A 27,629-nucleotide genomic window follows, 5' to 3' on the forward strand; every position below is an offset into this window, starting at 1 on the left:
TGTCTCGCTTAGTCTAATCAACTGTAAGTTGTATTTTGATAAAAGTGTTGCTAAAAATGTAATTATAGAGTATGGCTCTGACTATGGCTTTATTCATCAGAATATAGTAGTTTGATTACAGTGCTAGTTTGATTAAAGTGCTAAACTCAACCACCCTCTGGTGCTCAATTCTGCAAAAACAATGTACCACATCCTGCTCCGGTCCGGTTACCCAGTTAAAATAGGAAGTGTTGAAATCTGCAGGCAAAATGGTGTCCTGTCAGTATGAGTATCTGCCAGGTTTTTGGTGACGTTACACTGTTCCCAGGCTTCTCATAACCATTTAGCCCATTAGTTAGCTGCCTGTAATCACTTGTCAGGGGCCTATTATGACATGTTTTAAATTAATACATCAGGGATCTGGGGATTTCAGCGCCTCAATAATAGGGCATCTACAGATATCCTTGACAATCACCAACCTCCAGAGGTAGAGCTCACAATGTCTAGAAGGAAGTTGGAGGGGGTTCAGAGGAAAACTGCTAATGTTATGATATAACTGTGGATATAGTGTTTAAGTTCACACTCGTTCTTATCTACTGTAGTACATTGTAAGTTATCAAAGTAGTTTTTACACACACACACACACACACACACACACACACAGAAAACGCACACACATACACATTAAATATGTGAAAAACCGAATCTCTGCATAGTGCTGCATGATAATAATCTATTGGAATGTGCACTAAATTAATTCTCCAGGGTGTGTACAGTATGCAGTGAACTGCTTGATCATTTTTAGCTTGACTGCTTTTGCTGTGTTTGGTTCTTCTCGTCCATAAGCTCAGTGGGGAAGTATCCCATCCCAACGGCGCTGTGTGACCATTATAACTTTAATTTTTCATATCAAAGTATTTCATCTGTTTTCTTCCAACATAAAGGGGTCTGATATATCTTTGCTTTTAAATACATAAAAAAAATATATGAATAACTTGCTATTTATATTCATGCCACAATTTGAAGGTATAGAAAACACATTACGGTTAATCTACCGACACCAGAAAAATAGCATGCGCTTCATAAATCCACTAATTAAATAAAATGAGTATAATTTCCAGTACAGCTGTTACTGGTTTCTATATGTAGATTGTTTTGTGTATAGTTATTCTTTCACTTTATTTTGAAGTCCGTGCCTGCCTATTGGAATGACTAAATAACATATAATTGAAAGTACAGTAGCTAGTGTATTGGAAGTTGGAATGATAATACAGAGCCTCCTCTTGACTTAATACCCTAATGAATGTCTAAAGTTTGACAAAACTGTGTTTCCTAACAAACCTTTTGACGACAACTGGAAGAACCGATATGGTGGGCTTAAATGAACCTATTATCACCATTGAATTATAAGTTTAGTTAGCGGGGTTGAATGGAGTGGATTAAATTGCTTTGCTGTTAAGCTTATTGTACATGTGCTTCAGCGTAGACTGTCCTCCCAACAGAAAGCTTATACTAAAAATTATATTTATCTTTTCTTCTTAAAGAATCTCATTTTGCCATGCAGATTTCCACATGCTTTCTCTGAGGGTTTATGAAAAAAATAGTTTTATCTTGTTTTTTTCTTCTTAAAAGTCACTTCATCAAAGTGATGGATAATACATCTAGCCAGATAGTAACACAGCAATTACTGTCCGGCGTTGCCGCCACGTTGCTGAATACACAAAATATGATTCTCTTTAATGCATGTGACCTCGAGAATTTATTGCAGGTGTATACATTTATAAAGTGGATCCAGGCAAGTTGTGCTGGAAACCCCCCCAGGGGGGTGTGTATTTTATACTGACAGTGAATCAGTGTTATCGGCGGTATCAGATAATGCATTTATCATTAAATTTCACATTTGCATTTAAATCTCGGGAAGGAAATGAGCATTGCCGGCTACAGATAAGGACGCTCGGACGACTGTAATAAACCATCGCTGTGATCAGACTGGAGACGGGGGCTTGGGAGGTGCTGAGGGGGTCAGCCCAGAACTATGGGGTGATGACAAAAAAGAGGCGTCGCGTGCAGAAAGGGCCTTTTTTTAGGGGAGGGATTGCCGGGGCTCGAAAAGGGGAACGTGAGACGTGCGACTGGCTCTTAATTATGTTTCCCTTCGAAGCGGGAATTAAAAGTGCTCGGACTGTCGCTGGAGTACGAGCGAATAACACGATGCTAGATCATTCATCTGATGTCTACTGTAAAATGTGGCTACATGCTACATTTCAGCAAGCGGTCATACATCACTGCAGAGTACACTTACAGCAAAGACGCTAATAGCCTAGCGTCAGTGCAGTCTGCCCCTTTGACCACGGCCCTGCCTTATGGATAGCCCGTGTGGTGGAAAGGAGGGTTTTAGTTCCTGTTTGCCTGTTTTGTTAGATGTGTCTGGTGTCTAGTCCAAAGTTAAAGCATGACATTGCGGTGTTTCCCTGCAAGGTATCCGTGTCAGAGCTTCCTTGCAACTCAAATGCGCAGATAGTTATTGCATAAAACGTATGGATATGGTTTGAGCTGATTCTCATCTACGCACAATGCCGCTTTCCCTCAGCGCTGTGTGGTCCGGATCGAATTCATTCACCATTTTGTCCTTTTTAATTGAATTGCGACACAGGTTGGCATGTTCAGCAATCACCAAAATGGACTAGCCAAACTTTCTCTGAGGAAACAAAGCAGCACTTGCATTTATTTGTAAGTCAAAGCTGTCTACCAGCCAAAGTCACAGAATGGCGTGGGAACACGACACATAACAATGAAAAGCAGCTCGAGGCTTTCGCCTTTATGCAGAAACGGGCCGTAAACATTATTAAGCGGCCGTTATTGGCCAAAATCATTTTGACTCCGATAGAATCCGGCCCCCGACGTTTGTCACAAGGCCGTAGGCTGTTCCTCTCCAGCTGTCTCCCCGTAGCAATGTGCTATATATACCCTCACTCCCATGTACACAAATGGCCTATCAACGGTCTATCCAGTTGAGACTAAGTGTCGGAAACAAGGAAATTCCCATGATGCTCGGGGAAAAGTGGTATGCAAATGAGGAATCCGTTTTTTCCCGTCCGCCAGGAATCCAAATTCTCGGAGTGCCCGACGTCGCGCTCCCCCGAAAATGACAGCATTGTCTTTGAAGCCCGCCTACAGGGGGCAGGAATTAATCTCCGCACGTAATAACGGCATTCGGTTTCACATCATGTCTCCTCTGAAAGGCCATTTCCCTTTTTAATTTTTCCCATTGTGTTGAAAAAGTCAGATGGGCATGTTGTAATTTGAATAAAGTGGGAAATCAGGCAATCAAATATGAGCATCTTAAATGACATGACTTCCTGTTCGCGCCGATTAAAAGCAAATTTATTTAGTTTGACTGTCTAACCTTTTATCTCTTTGTAAATGCTCAGATACTCGGCAGTCAAATTTTCTTTGTTAAAAAAAGGTCTCTAATGCAAAGGTAGAATAGGTGTGATTACAATCACCAATAGATAATTCTTAAACACTTTATGAACATAGACCATGGCAGCCCAAAAAAAAGCCCTCTGCCATTACCTCAAAATGAGGTAGGAGTTTTACAGTACAGCACGTCTGCCTGCTTTGTGTAAGAGTTGATTAATTCTGCACTTTGATTTTGCCGTCAAATAATATAAAGCCTTCATAAGTTTTTAATGTGAATGGTAAAAGGATAGTCCAGCATCTCTTTGCGATGTTGGGAAACTTTGGTGAGGTGTGGCCATCCTTTGATTTATAGTATACCTTAGGTTTGTCCCTATGTTTGCATGGTTCTTACTGTATATATATCTGGTGTGAAAGCTATGACTAGCTATGACATTAGCAGCAACCAGCTGTTTCAAAACATAGCTTGAGCTGCTCAAGCCATGTTCTGTGGAGTGGGTCTGAGCTGGTCAACCAACCAGTTTTTGCTGTTAGCTGGAACTGCTTCTTTCAGCGGAGAATGGTTGAAGCGGTGTGAACACAAATGAAGAAGAGATAGGACTATAGGATAGGACTTTTCTCTTGCTCTTGTTTGATGTGGAATCAGCCCGGAAGATGTCTCAAGGCTTATACTAGGAGAATGCTCAGTTGTAGGAGTTCCCAAAGTAATCGGCTGTTCAATCTGCGGTCTCACGCTCGTATCTCGTCACGGGTGTTTGTAGCTGGTTCGTAACGGATTGTTAGCATGGCTTATTGTTTCTTAATTGTTAACATCTATAGCACTGCACGCCTGACACCCCTCTCCCCCAAGGCAGAGTAGTATGAGATTCTGTCTCATTACTGAATGGGAAATCATTTTTTCAATCTTAGAGTGTTGTCTTGGTGAACGCTGTATTGTGGCCTTTCAAGTCTTTGGGCCTGGATTCCATTTTTTTTCAAATAAGTCAAAACATGTAACTTGTAATGAGCGATTACTGAACACGAAAAGCGCAGTGTAAATCGACTTCAGGATGGATGCAGAAGTTCAGTTGCAAGTGGTCATGGTAACACATCGGTTTACTTTGTCATTAATGTGTGATGATAATATATATATATACACTCAGTGAGCACATTATTAGGTGGCACGGATGGTGCAGTGGGTAGCACCTCACAGCAAGGTGCCACCTCACAGCAAGGAGGTCCTGGGTTCGAATCCCCGTCGGCCTCTCTGTGTGGAGTTTGCATGTTCTCCCCGTGTCTGCGTGGGTTTCCTCCGGGTACTCCGGTTTCCTCCCACAGTCCAAAGACATGCAGGTTAGGCTGATTGGAGAGTCTAAATTGCCTGTAGGTATGAATGTGTGAGTGAATGGTGTGTGTGCCCTGCGATGGACTGGCGACCTGTCCAGGGTGTATTCCTGCCTTTTGCCCAATGTATGCTGGGATAGGCTCCAGCCCCCCTGCGACCCTGATTAGGATAAGCGGGTTCTGATAATGGATGGATGGATGGATGGAGCACATTATTAGACTTATGTTTAGACTTATTGGCCTTCTGCTGCTGTAGTCTATCCATTTAGAGGTTTGACACATTGTGTGTTCAGAGATGCTCTTCTGCATACCACTGTTGTAATGCATGGTTATTTGCGTTACTGTCACCTTCCTGTCAGCTTTGTCAGTCTGGCCCTTCTCCTCTCATTAACAATACATTTTTGGCAGCGAAACTGCTGCTCACTGGATGTTTTTTTGTTTTTCGCACCATTCTCTGCAAACTCTAGAGACTGTTGCTCTGACAGTCCCTAGAGATCAGCAGTTTCGGTCCAATGAGCAGCAGTTCTGTGGGCAGAAACGCATTGTTAATTAGAGAGGTCAGATGAGTATGGCCAGACTGGTTGAAGCTGACAATAACGCAAATAACCACACATTAGAACAGTGGTATGCAGAAGAACTTCTCTGAACACACAATGCGTCAAACCTCTTAAGTAGATAGGCTACAGCAGCAGAAGACCAAGAAGTCTAAAAAATAAGTCTAATAAATACCTATTAAAGTGCTCACCGAGGGTATCAAACAGACATGCTTAATATTCTCCAATCACATGCATGACCAGTTAGGACCATTACATTACCAGCATTTAGCAGGTGCTCCTATCCAGAGTGACTTTTTAACACAGCTTGTTAACATAGCATCCATTGGTGCAGTTTGATACTGACACAATTCATAATAAAAAATAATCTGTTATTCAGCTGATGCATTTATCCAAAGTGACTCAGTTGATTAGTCTTAGCAGGGGACAATCCCCCTGGAGCAATGTGGGACTAATGGCATTGCTCAAGGGCCCAACAGTTGTGTGGATCTTATCGTGGCTACACCGGGGCTTAAACAACCAACCTTGTGGGTCCCAGTCATGTGCCTTAGCTATTAGGCTACAGGCTGCAAGCTAAGTGCCTTGCTCAAGGGTACAACAGCTGTATCATACCTGGGAATTGAACCTACAACGTTTTAGGTTGCCAGCCCAGTTCTGTCACCATTATACTACACTGCTGCCCACTATACTGTATATGGACTAGTGTCCCTCAACTAGTGTTGTAACCATCAAAAACCACCAGGAACTCCCACACCTGATTTAACTACTCAAAAGCATTTTTGGTGGTTTCATTGGTCATTGGTTCAGCCATTAAATCAGGTGTGTGAGTTCCTGGTTGCAACAAAAACCTTCTGTCAAGTGGATCCCAAGGAACACTGGACTACATGGACTATGCTGATGTTAAGCGGTTGCCCATTACAAGCGATTTCTCAGAGGGAAGCTAAAAGAGTAACTGAAATCTGCTGCCTGCCTCACATTAACCCCTCTTCTCTGCCTGGTCACTGTGAGACCGGACAGCGGTGAGACTGATGGACGGCGGCACCTGCCCAGCTCTCCTGGCCAGCTGGTCACGGACCAAAGTGCCAATGCCTTTGGTTGAGTAAGGAAATATTTGCCTGTATTTTGTCTTATATATTTTGCTCAGAAGTTATATGAAAGTGTTTTATACCTTTCCTTTTTTATATGCAAGTATTTGTTTTTTTCCATGGCACTTTGACAAACTCCTCTCGATGAGCATTATAAACATCTTTGCGCATTAAAACGTCTTTAATTGCGAGTCGAACATGATCAGGGCCATTGCAGTTTCATAGGACGGCCGGGCAGGACGATGGTCTGTTTTGTTTGCGTTTTTAATGGGGGCTACTGTTGAGTCATCAGACTGACCCTCCCCCCCCCCCCCTCCCCGTCTACATACGGCAATAACCGTTTCAGGTTTTATGCACATATGTCACGCTAAGTGAATTTGTGCAGCAGATGGCCGTGATGTGGCGGCAGGTGCCTCGACAAATGTTTGCATTCACTGCGGTGCTATTTATATCGCCGCGAAACACGGGGGCACAAATATTTGCGAAAGGACAGTGGGCCTGCTTTGTTTTGAGTCAGGATGGATCCGGTGCGTTTCCCTACACAGAGCGAATAGCCAATGGCACATTTATGAATGGCCTCAACATCACGACAGAGCCATTTTGTACAGAGGACAGTTTGTGGATGCAGAGAAATGCAAAAACAATGTTTCAAATGAATACACCCCCCCCCCCCCTTCCAGCAATGGTTTACTCTTGTCAAATCTCAAATGTTGTCATTGACTATTCATTATCTGTAGTCTAATTGACACTTCTCCACCCTTTGTTGAACTCCAGTTTATGTTTATCATGTCTATTTATGTCCTTAACCTCCTGTTCGAGTTTGTCGAGGTCTTACCCCCCCATACAATTCAATACAATTTCGAGACACTTGTATTGGAAATAGGGGAGTGGTGCTGGGTCCAAAAAAATAAATAATAACGAATAAAATAAACCAAAACCACACCAGGCGAGGCTAAAATCTGTGTGCTTAAAAAGAAATGTGGATTCAGACTGGAACTCAGTCCACGGAGAGCCAGAGAGGCGCGGTAGTGCAATATTTCGCATGTCAACATGCAACATCGTGACTGTCTTTTTTAAACATGAGTTTGGAACAGGCTGCGAGGATGGGCAGGTTTAACTGCTTAACACCGCCAGCGTTTTTGGCACCGACTGTGGCTTATCAAGGGCGGTTTTTTTGTTTTTATTTTTGCTTCACCAAAGCCAGACAAACAGATCCAGGGGTCCACGAAACGTGTCCTTCTGTCGAGCACCCTCCATGACGCCTCCCTCAGACGCAGTAGCGCGGGTGCAACCTCGCTACACTGCGACTAACCGCGCACCTAGAAAATAATCAGACATGTAAAATACGCCCGCCGCATTGTAATGCGGGCTAGAGAAATTCTCTCCCCAACACTTAAACTTAATGAGACTTTTTGACACCTGCCAAGTTCTGCATCGCAACAGGAAATTTTAATTTTTATCCTGAAGTCCGTTAAGTCAGGGTGTCGTAAGGAAGGGGGAGACTGCTAAAATGAGTTAAAGAGACAAACGGAGTGCACAGATGCAGATTAGGCTTCAGAAGATGAGAGTGTAAAAGGGATTTAATGGTAGGATGGATTAGAGAAATCCTTGTAACAATGTTAAATAATTATAGTTCCAGCAGAGATCAAAGCACCATTGATTGAACCCCTCAAGCCTTTAGCACGGAGAGTCTTGGAAAGCAAAAGATTGGTAAACTAGTGCTGGAGCCATTCTGACTGTTGAAGTTAAATTGGATTGGAAATATAAGAACATGAATCTTCCGGAAAGATGAATCCTTCGGAAAGGTCCTTTTAGGCCTTTGTTACTGAAAATGTAGCCAGAGATATATTTGAAATGATAGAAAACGTGTCTTGGGAAAATCAAGACAAAGATGGCGGAGCACTGTTTTGTGTGACACCGGAGCAGGTTTTAAGAGGATTTGTTTATGTTAAAGGCTTTTATTTATGGAAGAGGCTGCCCCTTACAATGTTGTTTGCTTGAATGAATAATAGCATTTTATTTTTCAAAAGGTGGGTATGTACACCTTTTTTTGATTTCCCAAAAGAAATATACGTACAGTATGCAGATATACGAGGCATCGGATTTGTCGGTAGTAATGATGAAAATTAGGCTTGTCATGCCTAAAAATCCATTATTCATGGGCATATGGATATTATTGCAGATGCAAGCAGTGGTCACAGCTAAACAAGCAAAATGATACAAGTTGTAATATCCCACTAATGAATATGTTAATGCTCACATGTAACGAGGAAATAACTTATCCGTTAACTAGTTGTGTGCTTTATATACTGTAGTTGCCAGGCAACATGACAACGCTGCAGGTGTTTGCCATAGTGAATTTCATTTTCATGTTTATCACGATATGTTTATTACAGGAGGAATCAACATCCATTTTAAGTGGTGAGTTTTGTAGTTCTTTTAGACGAGAATGTGAGTTTTGTTTTGAGGATTTGTGAAAATTCCATCTAACTTGAAATGCAGAACAGGAAGAAAATGGCATTTTAATGTTTCAGGCATTGAGGTATGGTGCTCTGGTTTTATCTCTCTTCCACAAACACACATACAGTACACACAAACTCATATACAAATTGATGCAAAAAACGTGTGTATGTGATAGTGAATGTGAGAAAAGGAAGAGTCTTACACTCAAGCATACACACTCGACATTTGCTAAGAGGGGACCTAGAAAATGTCCCCTCTTGGTGGGTGTGTAATGAGACCACGGTCCCCAGTTGGATAGGTAGACAAGTGCACGTATACAAATACACACTTACACCACAATCAGGAATGTTTTTCATTGTGTGCATATGTGTGTCTGTGTGTGTGTGTGTGTGAGAGAGAGAGAGAGAGAGAGAGCGAGATAAAACACACACACACTCCCCCACACACACACACACACACACTCAATGAAAAAGAAATTCTATTTCTGGTGATGAAATATGCAACAAGAGATTAGACAAATCACTGTGCCCTTACCCTCTTTTAGAGTGGTGATGCAAATTTAACCACTGATCCAATGTACTAAGAGGCTTTATGTGGAAAACGTCACGCTTGTTAGCTACAGAATCCATCTGAAATAGTAGTATATACGATCTTGATTATTATCGGCAAATTAGATAATATTTCCCAAATTAAAGACCAAAATACAGACAGAAACAGCAGCACCACACAATACTTTATACCTGTTATAACAGCTTGTGCCATTATTATATCATATCATATCATATCATATAATTGTCATTGTAACATTCTTACTCTGTGTATTGTACAGCTTTGATAAAACTGCATGATAAATGCATTATTAATTATTAATATAAATAAGAATGATCATATTATGATCACATATTTCCTTTTCTGTTGCTGTTCCTGTTTCTATCTTGCAAAGAAAATCAAGTGCTTTATAAACTTTTCAAGAATATGTTTTTGGTTATTGGAATGTTAATTAAAATCCTTACTTATTTACCGGTATTTAATTAGATAATATTTTGTATTTTCAGCAAATTCTTCCAACCTATAAAATATATAAAATATAAAATATATTCTACGCAGTATCGAAACATTGTATATTTGCAAAAAATCTGAGCCAATGTTTCCCGTTGATTTTAATGATAGCACATAGTTATTTGTAGATTCAACCCAAATGGTCACATGCTTTGTGACGTCAGCACTGGCTAAACTGTTTATCCCAAATATGGCCGTCTTAATGCTGCATATGTGTTTGTGCGTGTTTGTGTGTGCATGTATGTGTGTGCCTACATTTATGTGTGTGATATATAGATCATTTTGTATTTTATATACAAGGTTTAATGATCCCACAAATGTAAAAATGACTTACCACAATGCTACAGCACAAAACCCAAGGAGCTTTTTAATATGTGATCCCTGTTCAGCTGGAAGGGTGAAAAGAAGATGGGGGTGCACAACTTGAGCTTGACATGACACCCCTGTCCCCCCATCCCCCAGCCCCCTCCCTACTCTTCTGAGCACACAATGCAGAGTAGAAACAAAACAAAACGAGAGGTTGTGAAAAGCATCTCTATCAGAGTGGCCTCTACTTATCGGAGAGTTTCTACAGTACTCCACTGCTGTGAGCAGCAAGGCCTCTTGGTCGCACTAATTCTTCCCTTTTTTGTTATTATAAGGTCGGGGGGTGGGGTGGCATGGGGTACAGGGTTGCTGTCAAGTGAATTAAAACACCTAAAGAAATCAAAATCAAAAATAAAATAATAATAATAATAATAATAATAATAATAATAATAATGATGACGATGATGATGAAAGTTAATGAAAAAAACCTGCATGTTCCTCCCTGATTGTGAGAGTGTTGCGGTATTCAATTATGCAATTTTCATTGGCATATTAATCATCTTTTCAACAAACAAGCCGCCGTTAATTAAAGCGAAGCGTGGATAAAGACGTGTTGCTGGATCATCACTCCGTTTATCACCCAGCGCAGACCCGCAGTTAAGTAAATTCAGGCTGTGAGATGAATTTCAATGGTCTCCTCATTTTTCCCATGTTTGTGTGTGTATGGGTGTGTGCGTGTGTGTGTGTGTGTGTGTGTGAGAGGGCGAGAGAGAGAAAGACTGTGTGTGAATGTGTAAGATAGAGAGCGAGAGTGTGAGTGGAAAGGTGGGTGTGTGTTTGTGTGTGTGTGTGTGCTGGAGTTTGAATGCAACTTGCTTAAAAAAGGCATTCCACGGTTCGTGACAGAAAGATGAATTTATTTGTAATTTCTTGGAAAAGGCTGATAGAGTGGTCGCATCTGCCATAATAGAACTGGAGAGGCTTGAACTTGACTGTTGTCACTGATATGGCTGAACAGTAGGACGCATCAGTTGAAATATACACTTTTTGTTTATGGTAAAAAGGATTAAAAAAAACTTCCACTGTGTCTTTACCATTACCATTGCCTTGTTTTGCCTATTGGGCAGGTCACTGAACTAAAAAAATAAGAAAAGTTCTGATTATAAATACCATATTTGCTCTGTACGGTAGGTGTATTTTGCCTTCTCATCTGTTTCAGCTAATTCTATCTAAAATAAAGTATACCATTTTATTTTTATTTGTGGTAATTATTACTATTTTGTTACAACGTTTCTATTACTAACTTGTGGACTTGCTAGTCTAGCGTGGTAAGCTATTCGAAAACGTTAAGCTACGGTAAAGCTCAAGTGCGTTTAGCGGCAGTTGCGGTTTCCTGTTTTTAATATAAACTTTTTCAACATTCTATTTGGTCTACAGTTGGCTCATTGGTGGCAGCAGTGAGGTTATTCAGGATGGAGAGAGATACGTCCGCCTAATCGTAGCTCACTGCTCCTGCTGCCATTCACAAAAAAGGTTCAAAAAAACAACCCTATTGGCGAGAGCAGCCAAGTGGCGGTGGAAGCACTCGAATCCACCACCGGAAAGGAACCGCAGGCATCCCACGGACGTGTTGCATCGTCTTCGTCTCATTGTGGGGGGGGGGACTTTTATCAGAGGCAGCCTTTCAGGTGTCTACTAAACCGGAGGGCCGGTCTTCTCTTAACTTAAACATAAGATCTTTGCGGTTTGAAGCGCTTGGCTGCACCGCGTCCCTCAACGAGAATCTGAAAGGCAAACACAACCGGCAGTGTCGGTGTCGCCCCATCGTAAAATCGCACCTCACGAAGAGGGCCCCGTTTCTGCTGCGTCGGCTCGAATCTGGTCGCGCTCAAACAGACTGCTGCGCTGGAGCGAGATTCCTTCTCGGGGAAAAAGGGAATGACAGAGATGGAGAGAGGGGGAGAGAGAGAGAGAGAGAGAGGGAGAGGGAGAGAGAAAAGTCAAAAACCTCCACATAACAATGCCAGAGAAAAATCAGAACATTTTCCGCCGAAAGATGGGCCATTTCCAAATCCTTGTGCCCTATCAGACAAATTAAAGTAAATCAAGCATGAAATGAAGCAGAAGAGCTCGGAGATAAGGCTCCTTTAAGTCGTTTACAGATTAGGATAGAGAGTGAGGTGCATCTGGTCTCTGGCAGTGAAGGAGGCTAGTTTCTCATTTCACAATAGCACCCTCTGTATAGGATTACTTCCCCCTGTCACTGACATGGGGGAGTGGGGGGGGTGGTGGTGGTGGTGGGGGGGACAGTCTGCAAAATGTTTCTAAATATGTCCCTAATGTTTCTCACCAACTTCACATGTGTTGCGGCAGAGCGATACACTGCAACGCAATGCTGCTTTTTATGACGGTTTTTTTTCCAGAGTACGCTATAGGAGCCGCTAAATGGCGTGCTGGTGTTTCCTGTCTCCGTTCTGCCCCTTTTTGTTTGGCTACCTCCTTCCCGAAGCCTCAAATATTCACATTTAAGAATATGCGAAAGCCGTTGAAAATCAGTCTACGCGATTGGTTAAACCGGGTCACGTGGGTGCGGGTATAAATAGCACCGTCAATCGTTTGCATTTTTATGCGCTCTGTGAGAAGCGGCACAGTGTGAGCTGTTTGTGATTTAAAACTGCCAAGTTATGCTACCAAAATAGAAAATGAGATAAAAGCAAGATATGCAACATAAAATTCTGTAAAATTCTGACTGCTGACAAAATACTGTACAGAAAATCTGAATATTTAATTTATTCAAATATAGCTAAATTCAGTCATTTGTTGGTAATGTATTTATAGATTGTACTTGATTGACATGCCACTGATCATGCTACTATTATTGAAGTGACAGAACTGTAATGGACAGCAGTGGAAAAGTACATGTTGTTTTCATTTGGACATTTTTCTGTTTCACTTAGCTAAAGTAAACATATGAACCAATCCAAGAAAGTCCACAATCGTTTTTGTTTTCAGTTAAGCCACTAAATATAAAACTGTGTGGTCACATAAAAGGGAGGGCTACACATGCATCTGTAATAAGTTATATGAAATCATCCAAGAAGTAATATACTGTACGGTATGTCTGTGTGGACACCTGCAGTTTAACTAATGCTTATAGCTACTACAGAAAGCGTGTGAGTATATACCAACAAGCCTGATTCGAATGGTTTAGGGAAAACATTTAGAATTTTGTGAGACTGCAGCTTGTAAGGAAAATTATTCCCTTGCTGCTTCCCAAAACATTCTGATAACATAAAAAAAAAATTCTCTCTTGCATATAAAGAACAAGAAATGTAATGGCTAATCACAGACCTGTTCACATACACAATCCTAAATTTTGTTACTTCAAAGGTAACAGCTCAATGTGACGTTCGACTTTTCTCTGTGTATATTGTGGCTCAGGTTCAATTTAATAAGAGTACAAACAGGAAGAGAGTTGCTACAGTATAGAAGAGTAAGCAGGTGAAAAGCACTTCCAGCAGGGCCACTGGAAGCCTTGAAGGAAACTACTGTGCCTGGAGAATAGGCCAAGCTCACACTGCCATTTTGGATAGCTGAGAGCAACGTAAAAACAGTTCCAATCATCAAAGGGCCAATACAGAATGAATGGCGATGATCGACACCTTGATACTTTCACATATGCTGCAAACCATCTTTTTTTTATATATTATAATAATTGTATTCAATTATTATCATATATTTATTTTAGAAATCAAACATTATTCAGAAAGCACACTCATTACACTGTACTAACCAAAATCAGTCATTTTCAGTTCTCACACTGACTGCAGTTGCTCTCTGCAGCTTTGGCTAGTTTAACTATCACGATGGATCTGCTGTCGTGGTGGAGATAGAGCAGAGGTACTTCTTGGTGTCTTATACCTCACCCGTAATTCGATACAACTGATGTAGAGAATGTGCAATGTCACTTGGGAAGCTCTAGAATTTGGGTAAAGGCTACATTATGTAGCTAATTCTGATATTGCAGTGTCTCTATGACTGCATGTATGTTAGAAAAGCATGGACTACCAACAAAGAAAGTGAAATGCAACCAAACAAAAAAGTCTGTCTGAAAATGTTAGGTCTGGTACTGCATTAGAAAATGAACAACAGGTGGAGGAGCTCCTACCTAGCATGTGCAGTCCCTCAAATGAGATTTGGGGCAGCCCAGAGCAACTCTGCTGCAACTGCTTGCATGGAGGAATGCCGTCAGGACACTGAGGCTAGTGTAGCTGTTCAGTCAAATAAATGAATGAATGAAAAGCTGAATGAATATTCTCATATTTTTTGTTTAATGACACCTTTACACTTCAGCATTTCCATTTTGACTACATTGTACATTTCTCGATAAGAGATATTGTTTAGTAATGGTTAATAGCATTGTTTGTTTAAACCGTGACATATCTTTTTTGAAATTATCCTTGTCTTCTTCCATTACTGATTTCTGAGTTCATGAAGTGATTGTGACAGCTATTTCTCATCTAAACGAAACAAAAATGGTTTCCAATTTCATTGCTTAATTGATTGACCTGCTACACAGTTGTTGTTTTTTTTCAGAATGGGTGTGGCCTCATGCAATCGTAATGTAGCCTGCTATCTTTAAAATGTCAAATTACTTAGATAACTTAGGTAAGCTATGGTAGATAACTTAGATAGCTAGGTTGTGGTTGAAAGAATGCTAAATGATGATGAGGTCAAGACACAATCACATCATAGAAAATATAGACTGTGATGTAAACCATGTGATGTTAAGTGACAGATCAAGAAAAGGTTAAAATAAAAAGTTGGCAAGAATATATATTTTTTTTTTCCTCATAAAACCATTTACTCATTTTCCAGGTGAATATATGAACTGTATCCAGCTGTTTATACAGATTTTGGATCTGAAACAGTAACTTCAGAATTATGTCTACACACGTACTGTATCTCAGAAAGTCCATAGACATTTAAGACCATAAAAAGTAGCTAGCATCTCAATTACTTGCTAACTAGCTAGCTAAATGTATGGATGCTTTTTCTAACTCTGTTGGAAGATATATGCAATGTTTGCTATGATTGCTAGCATCTGGAACATATGCAGCCTGTAAATAAATACTAAAAAAGGATAGAGACAGTTAACTGAGATACACTGTCATTTTTATGTATGCGTTACGTGCTGATTGAAGATGATGAATCAAAGTGAAACATCAATTTATCAGGATAAATTGTGGAAAGAGTGAGAAATGATAGTACAGCGCCTTTGATGAGATGTATACTCAGCAGGGCTACTGAACTCCACGTCCTGCGGGCCGCAGTGTCTGCAGGTATTTGCTCCTACCGTGCGCTGCACCACCTGACTTCACTGATTAGTTTACCTGCTTGGTTCAGATAATACGCTCATTAGTTAAATCAGGTGGTGTAGCGCACAGTAGGAGCAAATACCTGCAGAGACTGTGGCACGCCGGACGTGGAGTTCAGTTGCGCTGATATACAGTATACAGTGCATTTTTTTTTACACACGGTTTTTATTTTTATTTTTTTGACATTGTCGCGGTCCAATTCCTGCCTGCTAGATTTGTGCTGACCTGGTCGAATTCGGGGCGCGTGGAACGTGACCCAGGCGGGTGAGAGAGACAGACACCGTGGAGCATGGCATCATGAGGCATTGGCATTGTGGGCTCGGGGGATATCGGCAGGCTTCTCGCAGACCTTTCTGTCCGTGTTCAGAGGTGGGGTCGGACGGGAGCGGTGTGTCAGCCCTGATCACCGGGTAGTTAGTCATAAAAACACAACCTTGACCTTCCCGGCTGGAGACTTAGGTTCAGCTATTTTATCAGCCTATCTTCAGGCATTTAAAAATACTCCTGAAACTCGATGATTTAACCCGCTTTTACGCTGTTCACATCAAAACTGGATGAAAAAAAGCTTAATCCATCTTATCTGTTGACTGTCAAACTGCTCCGGCTAAAACCTACTCACAAAAGACAACTAGGTCACCCAGGAAAAACGGAATTTCAGTTTAGTAAAGTTTGAAATCTGGTAATTGACTGCAGAAGAAGGAAGAGAGGCACGTTGGATAAGAGATATGGTGGGAGAAATCCACCACCAATGATTCAATCCCATGATGCACTGCAAACAAAATACAATGGACACAAGTGCAGTTTACTGTCGTGGCTATTTTTTGCTGATTTTGTATTTCTTTTCAGAGCAAAGATATGTACTGTACCTTTTTCAAAAAGATTGTTTTCATCAGAAATCATATTTTGGTTGGTTCTTTGGAACATATAATTATATCTTTGGACGTATAATTCTGCCACAGACTTTTTACAAATGGTTGTATTGGAATTATCAGGGGAAAGGATCAGTTTTAAAAAGCACCAGGCTTTAAAGCAACTGGTTGAACTTGAATTTAAGAAATAATGAATTTGCTATTTGACATATTTGATATGAACTGTATTCTTTCCCTCGTTTCAGTCACATTGTCTGGCTTTCTTATCATATTGGAGACAGAGTTTGTCCAATCAAAACTCATATTATTTACTTTTTCAGATGTGTTATGTGTATTAAATCAAATGTGTGCTAAAATCAGTCTGAAAATCTCTTACAGTCAATATTTGTAAGAGCAGGGAGAAGAGAAAGCACACAAAAACTAAACTGAATTAATTGTCGGTGAAAAGGCTGCCTGTGTGTTCTAGAAAGTTCATCCTATCATGGCTTGCCCACCCTTTCTGGGGGGTTAAGACAAAACTGTGTGCTTTTTAGCTCTCCTCCAAGTGCCCATTGTCTGAAAACAAGGCTGACCTGGGGGTGCGACTCAGCCCCCCCTTCCATAGCCGGCCTGCGCCGTTGCCTGGAAACTTTGCTCAGTGAGATTTTTCAACTTTCTCCTGACACTCCAAGGGAAGGGCTTAAGCCAGGCGGAGTGCTTTCGTCTGGGCAAGGGAGAGAGAGTGAGAGAGGGGCAAGAGAGGGAGGGGGGAGAGAGATAGAGAGAGAGAGAGAGAGAGAGAGAGGGGTCCTTCTGTGTTTTAAAACAAGTGTCTCGCCAGGAGATAATAGTGCAGCTCTGGGTTATAAATGATGCATTTTGTTCACTTGGAGCTGATAATGGCAGTTTGGGGGGGAGGGGAGGAAAGTTCATCGCTCTCTTATCAAGGCACAGTGACATTTCTCCTTCAGCTGTAAAATTTCATATCACATATCTCCTTTAAAGCTGTAGCACCTTTTGTCGAGCGATACAGTACTTTCCATTTCACTTCGTATGATCCACATGCTATATTAATTTGTATCCCATTTGGCAGTTCTATAACCTGTTCTGTCAATAGCGATGGCGTCGATAGCGGCGTCTCTGAATTGTCAGGGATGAGTTTTTAGAACACCGTCTCTCAGCTTTGTCATATATGCAAGCGGGTACTAATGTAATGTTTATATAATGTTTTTACCACGACAAGATGCCAAATTGATTGTACTATGATGGAAAAAAACAATTATCTCTGAATGAAATCACAATGTTATGAAGAAAGCTGTTAACAAGTCTGGGTATTAGTGTATATATCATTTCTCATTTTCTCATTCATTTTGAGATGTTTTATTGAAAACACACAGAAAAAACACTGCATCTAAGTGGCATACAGCATTTACTTTAGAAAAACCATTCTGTGTTTGTTCTAAGACTTGTCACTTTTAATGTGCATATTTAAGGAGCACGTTCATGATTATGAGTCAATTATACAGTATATCAGTTACAGAATGAATTTCTCTATAGTCTGTATCTTTTCAGATAAAACAGGTTGAATTTAAAAGTGATTTTTAGACAATTTGTTATATGGGATTATTTTTAGTTCTCAGTAAAGCTTTAAAGTGATTAAATACACCTTAAATGTGTTAATATAACTGCTGCTTATGAGTTATTGAGTTTATGAGTGTAATAGTTAAATGAAAAATCTATTAAAAAAACAGTTTGTGAATATTGTACGATATCACAATTAAGTCACGATTGGACGTCTTGCTATAGAACCTGTCAATCACTGCCCTCCTCTCTGGCAGATGCATTATGAAGACACTGGCTGTTGTTGGGAGAACCTGACGCCATTGACGAGAACGCTGACCGGTTCGATGAAGGGGTGGGGAAGCCAACTGAACAGGGAAATCAGGAAGTGCATTCAATTGTCCCAGGTCACATGATGAGGTTCACAAGTGGCGGCAGACTACGTTTCCCCGGCCTGGGCCCAGTCTCGTGCTGCAACACAGCTTAAATGTTTGATTACTGAATTCTATAACGTCAAACGCTGTCTGTGCCCTGCTGGAAAGAGGCGAAGTCGGTTCCCTTTTTTCCCCTCGCTCTGTTTGGATGTTATTCCGTAGAGGAGCTGCAGAAGGACATCTCAAGTCTAATTGCGAATAAACACGACCAAGGTGGGCGATAAGAATTCTGGGTCAATTCCCCTCCCGCACCGGCGTGCCTGTTTCTTTCTTTGTTTTTTCTCAATTTTTTTTCCCCTTCTTTAAATCACGCGGAGTTGGCTTCCTGCCATCCGTGGAGCTTGTTAGCATTCGGTCATATGCCGTGGAAAGGAGACACGAGGTCCCTTCCTCCTCTTCGCCATAACAGAAAACAAACAGATGCCAGCGTGGAGCATCTTGGTGCTATCTGAGGAGGATCTCTCCACACAAAGGGACATTCATTGGGCTGCCAAGTATCTGTGGAGTGCAGGAACAGACCCTAGAGTCTAGCGACAGATGATGATCTTATCGGGGGGGGGGGGGTAAGGGGAGGGGGGGGTTGGTTTGGGGGGGGGGGTGTTTTTAGTCACATCATCAGTTCCCTCTTGCCAAGACTGTGGCATTTCAGTGTTGAGGATGAACCGTGTGGCGGAGCGTTGGGATGGGGTTTGTGAAATCTTGGTGTATCCTGTTGCTTTGAGGATTGGCATAATTGAAAGTACTGTGGAAATTTGTAATTTCTCATTTTTTTGAAAGGCAATGATTCAACAGTTAGGTCCACACACAACAAAACTATGACATACTGGACACGGGACATTAGTCTAGCAGGTTGACATTTTCATTTTGAATATGATGATGCATTGTTGCATTCCATATGTTGTTCTGTTGTTTTACATTGCAAACATACATAAAGAGAAGCCATTGTCAACACTGCGCTTTAAGACTCCATTTTGGCTCAATCTTCACATAAAGGAAACAGCCACTGTAGTCCATGGTCAACCACATCTGGACCCACACTACAGAATGCAAGCCCTCAGACGACCAACACCCTCCACACTGCTGGCTAATGAACACACAATTGATAATTCAATGTGCTGTTGCCTGTTGGGCTTCTAATATGAAATAAATAATAACTTATAGGGAAATATTTAATGTTAATCGGGGGGTTTGATTTGTATTCATTCATTTGGATATCATTATTTTTCTGAATTCGTATTTGAGTCCAGCTACATTAATAGTATGTTGTGATGAATCATGCTTTTTTCAGTCGCTATAGGCTCCGATAGGAAAGCAAAATTCAGACTGTGCCACGTGCAAGGAGTTGCCATTTCAACGGCGAAATAAGCTTGAAACTGCCTTCCCCCAGCTCCACTATGATAGCCCATACCAAACAGAGCCTCCTACTCCTGCTGTCACACGCGGGAGGGAAACAGGATATCCTATGACTAATGGCTCGCTTGAGTAACAGTCACACATTTTGCGATCATGCTTAATTAAAGGCTGTCCAACTGAAATAGAACAAGACACAAAAAAACATTTTAAATTCAGTTTTTTGTAACTACTATAGCTCGGACTACTAATTCATATTTTCCAGAGATAAAATGGCTGATCGAATTATCCTTCTCCCATCGTGTCAGTTTTACATTGAGGACTACCAGACCTCTCGTGCAGCGTTGCGACAGAATAGATGTTCATATAGGAGACGGTAAATCAATCCGAATGGGTTCAGAGAGGTTATTCCTAAGGTTTGTAACTTCGTGCAGAATCAGTAACTTAAATGTTCGTATCTTTGCCGAAGGGGAGCGCAACGGCAGACTCGTTCGGGATTGTCGTGTGGGATTCCGTATTTTCCTCCCTGGATTATGTGTGTCTCCAGGAGCAACAGCTGTGAAAAGCCAGCTGGGATTGCGAGGTCCTCCGGCTACATTTGGAAGGGGACACAAACAACTGGCACCCTATCAGTGAGCACCCCCTTCCCTCAAATATCCTTCCCGCCCAAAAAAAATAAATAAATGTGTGCCCGCCGGAGACGACTCCGAGAAGTGTCAAGCGGGGCTAAATGTGAACTCGCTTCCAAGTGGTTAAAGGCCGGTAGCCTTATCAGAGGACAAACAGAATGCATAAAGCACAGTCTGTGCTCTGAGTGCGTCTCTCTCTGATGCTTACCAGCTGTGCCTGAATGCTTAATTATTTTGTTTTAATGAGCTTACCCCACCTTCCTGCTGCATGCGAGGTGGGGGGAGGGGGGGGAGATTCAGTGTGCTTCATAGGCTAAGAAGGAGAAACGTTTGGGTCACATTTCTTTCCCGCGGTGGTTCTCGGACAAAACGCTCGGCCGAATAGCTATCGTTTGGGGCGCCAGGCGAAAGAGCTGGTAGATGTTATTTTGGAAACAGGTCTTGGAGATCTGGAGACAGTCTTCCTGGTTTCACTGGGACCTTCTGAGGAAATATGTGTTAAAGAAGTGAAAATGCACCTGTTTTACCTGGAAATGACATTTTGTGTTGTGGTAGTTTAGGCTGTGATTGGTTTGTGGGACTAAATTAAAGCTTACACAAAGAATGGGGTAATTTTAGTGGTATTACCCCATCAGGGGTAACACACCACCTATTACACAATGGAAAGCAGTACAGTGTTTGAAATAAGCTTTGTGTTGTTTTTAGTTGCTGTAAATTCTATTTTTGCAATTAATAGGCAAAATTATGTAATTCGGCAAGCATATGAAAGTTCTCCTGGCTGAACTGTTGTTCGGAACTTAATATGTCCAACCGTCTGGTCCTTAAAGGATTAAAGATCTTTAAAACAATCAATTATATAACCATCACACAACCCTTTTTGATTACCAAGATTCCTAGGAGAAACAATTAGTACCACATTTTTAGCAATACACAGGCAGAAGTAGAGGATTGACACATGAAATACACAAAACTGTTTAGATCACTATTTTTGCCTGAATTGGTTATGAAGCCAATAAATAATTTTACAGTCACATTTTGCCTGCTATGCTTAATACAGTACATGCATTTCATAGCAATAATGCATAATGCATTATTACCTAGCCGGACCAAAACAGTTGTTTATGGATACTGTGTTAACGTGTATCTCATGTCTGTAGGGCAAGAATGTACAGAATATAACTCAGATATTATGCTTCACCACAGAGTGAGAGACAGCAAAATACAATCCTCAGTGCACCCAATAAAGAAGAGATTTGTTACTACAAATGGAGAAGTCATAACACTGTCAAAGTCAAGAGTAAGGGAGTGTGTTCGGTAGAACAGAAGCATTCTGGAGGGCCTAAAATTCCTGCTCAGTTGTAGGCCCTCGAACTCATGCCCAGGGTGTTGTCAAGGCGACCATGTAGAAATGTGCACTTCGGAGGCCCGAGACTTTCCCCCAGAAACGGAGTCGTGACCAGGAGTCTATTATCATAACTATTTGATTAATCGCTGTCTGAAAAAAGTACACTAAATCTAAGAGATAAGATAGCAGGGCACGCTGCACTAACAGTGCTATCCTATTACAGAGTTAATTAACTGGAGTTCTGCAAAGTACTAACAAGGGGCCTTCTTGGAATAGCAGAAATAGTCATGCTGCCAGCAACTAAGCCTGTGACATCTCCTTGAGATTATAAGAAAAGAAAAAAAGTCTTTCAAAGAACGCTTCTGTAGAGTTATTTTTCCTGCACTCTATCTAATCGCTTCGATCATGTTAAAGTTAGCCCGAGTATGTAAACTGCCGCTTATATTTTTGAATGACTGCAATTCGTCTTTCCGGAGCACGTAAACACGGGCTCGTTTTTGACCGAGCGAGAGTTGTGTGACCGAGTGTTTTTATTGCTTGCCCCTTTAGGAGAACTGGATGTTTTCCACAAAGAAGGAGAGAGGAGGATTCACAGTCGACAGCAGCTCCCGGTGGGCACGACTTGGGGGCCCTTTGAGGGGAAGATCGAGATGAGTACTGACGGAAGTGGCTTGGTACGTCATGCTAACGTTACATTTTCCCGGAAATGTTGCTTTGGGTGTGCGGCCAAAGGCTTCGAGGTGCACTTGCTGTCGGCTACGACGACATCCTTTGTACTTCCCTCACCTTTAAAGTAAAAGCAGTCAGGGATTTATTTTATATATATTTTTCCTCAAAAGTCTTTCCAGTCTCTTAATCGTCACTAGAAAGTTGTCTGCACAAATACAACGGAGCATGTCAAAGCCAATTTTAATAGACGGAGGAAAAAAATTCCCATGACACCCTGACACAAACCAAACCCGTAGAGTTGGCTGTTCTGGAATGAAATTGGCCTAACAAAAGGCTTTGAAGTGCATCCATTTTAACTCTTTAATCTGCATATTTTATGACTAAATGGTTTAATTGGTGGATTTTGAGTTCGGTCCAGATCTCAGTTCAATGAAGTTACCATCCATTATGTTTGATGTTATTCTTAACACAGCTTTACAGCAGTCAGCTGGCCCCACTTGTTCAAACATCCTCGTTAAGTTCTTTTAACTACTTAAAAAAAAAAAAAATGTGTTGACCTGGCTGCTCTTGTGGAAAAAAAATCCTTTAGGGTTTCATATTTAATTTTGTGTTTGGATTAATTAAGGAATACTTATTAAGAATTGTAACGAATCTCACAGTTATCCTGTTAAGAAACATAAGGAACGGTCCGCTAGGAGTTTGGACTCTGAGGTCCCTTTCTGCAGGATTACTTTAACGCATAACTTTATTAAATCATTCTCTCTTCTTTCATTCTGTTTCAAAGCTCCTGTCCCCTCTCGCTCTTTTTATTAGCGGTGACAGAATGGTCTAAATGCCTTTGAAACCGAAAACAAACTCGACTATATGTCCGCCGATCAGCCGCAACATTAAAACCACCTGCTTAAACTAGTTTTTTCATGATTAAAAATGCTTTAAACGGTGTAAACTGTATAAAGCTTACAAGATTTCCGTTTTCATTTAAAAACCTTTGAAAGCAATTCACTTTTGCGTATCTGCTTATAGAAGTATACCTATAATATAATTAAATATTAAGTGTTTATAGACAAGTTTTTACAGTTTGAAGCATTTGTAATCATGAAAATCAGCTGGTGGTTTTAATGTTGTGGCTGATCGGTGTATGTCTTGGATTTAAAAAGTTACTTCTGTGCTGAGAAGCAACATTTTAAGACATTTCACACCCTGCATGTTACTGCCAACTTCAATGTATTTGCAAATATGCAAAGACAGGCTCTAGAGATAGCACTTATCTGAAGGCACCCAATGATATTGTCATTAGAGAAATATACTGTAGATTACATTAGTCAAATATAGAGTTTATGTTAAGTGCCGAATGGTTGCTAGGCACCAGTAATTTCATAATGCTCTTGCTGGATTCCAGGTTTGAGGAAAAACAGAAGGAAAAACATATTAAAGCCCTGGCTTTTTGAAGATAATATGTGCTTTGCCATGCTTTAAGCATAAATAGTTTAACCTGTGCTGTGTCCAAATGTGGACTGGCCAAGGGTGTGTGGATAGATGCACACAACACCATTCCCAAAGCAACACATCGGGGGAAAGGAAACTATATTCAACTCACTACAAAAGTATTGTTATTCCAACTGCCTACAGGGAAAGTGCAAATGTATAAACCTTTTATCCCACACAGCCAAGCCACAAACTATTTGTACAATCAAGTCTCTGATGAACTCTGTTAGAGTTGGTTTTGCACTGATAGAGTACCCTGCTGAAAAAAAAACAGCTCAAGCTAGGTTTTGAAACAGCTGGTGGCTGGTTGACCAGTTCAGACCAGCTCCCAGCTCAACATGGTTTAACTGGCTGACCAGTTCAGACCAGCTCCTAGCACAACATGGTTTAGCTGGCTGACCAGTTCAGACCAGCTCCCAGCTTGACAGGGTTTGATCAGATCTCGCTATATCTTGACACAGCTACTAGCTGGTCGACCAGCTCATACCCAGCTAGGCTGGTGTTACGACCAGCTTGGCCACGCTGGTTGACCAGCTCATACCCAGCTAGACCAGCTTTACCAGCTCAATTTTCAAGCTGGTCACACTAACATATCTGGATTTTACAGCAGGGTACCTTTTACCAAGTGTGGACTTCCATCTGTCAGAGTTGACTTAACACTAAAGATTTTACTGTGCTTGCTGTTCAAACAAGTGATCCCTGCAAGACAACTGCATGTTCATAAAAACTTTAGCTCAAGGGAGGCTGGGAGCAAGCTGTCTGTACTGGGTCTATTCTCAAAGGCATGCCGCCCCACGCTCCATGTCCCAACAGGCTTCCCCGACACAAAATGGCCGCCAACCAAGTCCTAATATCCAGGTCTTAATTAAAAGAACACCTCGTTAAGTGTAGTGAATGGCCCACCGCCCTCTTCTACGCTTTTACTTCATTTCTTATGGTATTACACTACATTTTTATGACATACAATTATTACATTTCCCGCTCTCATCCCATCTCCCAGGGCGCAGCAGAGTGTGGTGAGGAGAGGCTTCACCTAGTTTTATTAATGGCAGCACATTTCTCTGTGCTTACACTTAACAGTGTGATCAGTTGCACTGAAGGCTTATGTATTTAAGGTGGAGGTGGAATCAGAGGATATATGATTGAAGCAACCGTCCATTTGGAAGATGCATCGTAATTGGCAGCACGTAGCATCTGGTTACTGTCCTTCTCCAGTCGGCCATAGCGTTCCCTCCGGTGAAAGAAATGTTCCTGTGAAGAAGAAAAAGACGGTCGTATGCTTTTGTTTTACTGTCTGTTTTCTTCAAACGGGCCTGTACATGACGTTCGGCAAAAAAAATAACATACTGTATTACCAGCAGCGAGGGGGAAGATAACAGGCAGAACGAAGAGAAATGCTGAGTTCTGGTTGAGCGGAGAGAGCTCAATAGTTTTGATGCATGTCAGGCCAATGTTTTTTTTCCATAGGGTCAGAAGGTGCAATATAGCATTCGAGGTAGAAATAAACCTCCATCGCTTCATGAGTCTGCAGCCTTCCCCGAGAGGGAATTTCAACATTTTTTTTATGAAGCATGACCTCAAGAGGCTATTAAATCTAGGCGATACAATTTTTTTCTATGTCATTTGAAATTTTTGAAACTGTAGTGGCAAAAGAATTACCCTCGCCAGCCAGCTATAGCGTTGATGTCAGCTGTCACGCTTTTTTTTTTTTTGGAAAGTCCGAGCTGGACAGAATATGAACAGCTTCTACAGTACAGTGTTTTCGGTGACCGATCGTTACATTAACTACCATACAGTCACCAATGTTGTGAGAACTACGGAAAAAGCAGGCCACGCTGAAATGAATTAGCGACGCATTGTTAAATGTCAATTAGATAAATGCTGCGATGGATGAAGTTCACGTCTAACCAAGTACACTCCCGAGTAGGGATTCCTTTGCACTATCTGGGGGCTATCTGGGGTCTTAGGGCTGGTATTTCCCCTTTTTGTCCCATTCTATTACTCCGTAAAGCATCTTTGAGACAGGCTTCTGTGGAAAGCATAGTACGCTATACAAATAAATGGAATTGAATGAAAAAAAAATTCACTTGTTGTCATTATTACAAATTAGCCAAGATGTGAGAGGTGAGGTGCGTAGCCCGTACACGCGTACGTGCGTGCGGGGGGTGGGAACATGGAGGAAACGAGAGGACACATGATGGAAGGCCCAGAGCCTGGGGGACCGGCGGGGGTGACGGCAGCGAGCGCCAAGCAGAACCGCGCCTGCTGTGGGTTGAGGCGGTCGGACTGGTTGATGGATTGCGTTCGGGGGGGGGTTACCGCCGAATAGAGCGTTGCGGTCGTCCCGGCAGGGCGACAGAAAGGCATGACAGGAAATCTCGGCATCTGCAGGACGGAGATAGGGTCACATCTCTGCCGTTTATCAAGGAGGAAGGCAGATTTTCGCGGCCGATGAGGATGGGGCGAAAACGGGGCGCGCCTCGAAGCACGGCCGCCGGTTACAGGAGCCGAACCCGGGGAGGCCGGAAGCGTTCGCACGCGCTCTGTCGGGTCGCTGCGGGGGAAGTTGACGTCATGTCGTTTCAAACTTGTTCCGAATAGTAACCTTTCTCATTCAAAAACTATGCACCTTCTCCCAATGGCTGTGCGAGATGTGTAGCCTTCACTGTAGAACAAGATAAAATGTTTTAGATGAAATGTTGGCACACATGACCATCATTGTGAATCATTGTGTTTCAAATGAAAAGAAGCTTGTTTATGTTTAATATTCAAAGTTAAGACAAAGCACATCATACTGTGAGTGAATAGAGGTCTATGGTGGGGCATTATATTTTACTTGAAACCTTGTGAGTGTGTTAGTTGTTTTTCATTTGAGATAATTACACAGCTCAAAGCTGCCTCAGAAATAAAAATGTCTACTTTTAAGGAATGTGAAAGCTGTCTTTCCAGTGGTGGAAAAGGGGGATAATTTTTGCCATGGTAAAGAATCTGTAATATGATAACTTTAGTCACACAGCACCAGTGCTTACTGTACATACAAAACAAGTACTCCAGCATGACTGCAAAAAGCAACTACTAATAGGATCAGAGACAGGTAACGGACGGTGCTTTTCTTGATTGGCGGGCAGCAGAGTGGTCTAGTGTGTGTTTAACCCATTATGGACTACAGTGGCCTATAGAAAACCCATAGAAAGGACTAGGAATCACAATGTATTTCAACAGTCATATGTCTTGAAAAACGGTCATATGATCAAATACAATTCTGGCGTTGAATCAGTCTGTTAAGGGAGATGTAACACGCAGGTTGCATTTACCCATAAGGGGTTAAGAGCCTGAAGGTGACAGGTTGAAGTCTCAGGTAGGCCTACTCTTGTAATTTTGAGCAAGGCTTTCTTTAGTAAATGTCCAGTTGTATAATGCGTAAACATGTTAGCTACGTGCGGTCATTTGTCCCAGATAATAATAGTATAATGTAATAGTGGTTGGCAGGTACATCCATTGGAAGCTATTCCGGAGGTCATTACTGTAATCTCTGAAATAAGTGTGCATGTGCAGGCACTGTAAGTGAAAACGTGGAGCACTTAGGACAGCAGGGTCTGACCTCTTAAAGCCTGGATTCACTCAATAGTTATCCTTGAATTTGGCTCACATCAAATGCCGTTTGTGTTAACTGATCATCATCCAGCTTGGCAAGAGCACCGGTCACTGAAACGAGTGAAAAATGTTCTCACGGCGAATAGTA

The 27,629-nt window shown here is 41.6% G+C and overlaps 1 protein-coding gene across 2 annotated transcripts in view; it reads left to right on the top strand.

Annotated features, from left to right (window-relative positions):
* The window catches only part of zfpm2a (zinc finger protein, FOG family member 2a), a 163,866-nt gene that overhangs the window by 59,363 nt on the left and 76,874 nt on the right, over positions 1 to 27,629 (top strand). For both annotated transcript variants that reach the window (XM_061262790.1, XM_061262799.1), the window contains one exon: positions 22,283 to 22,407. In XM_061262790.1, coding sequence (XP_061118774.1) covers positions 22,283 to 22,407 — 125 coding nt within the window. The remainder of the gene's footprint in view (positions 1 to 22,282; positions 22,408 to 27,629) is intronic.

The sequence above is a fragment of the Conger conger genome, chromosome 1 (assembly GCF_963514075.1).
Source record: "Conger conger chromosome 1, fConCon1.1, whole genome shotgun sequence".
NCBI classification, from domain to species: domain Eukaryota; kingdom Metazoa; phylum Chordata; class Actinopteri; order Anguilliformes; family Congridae; genus Conger; species Conger conger.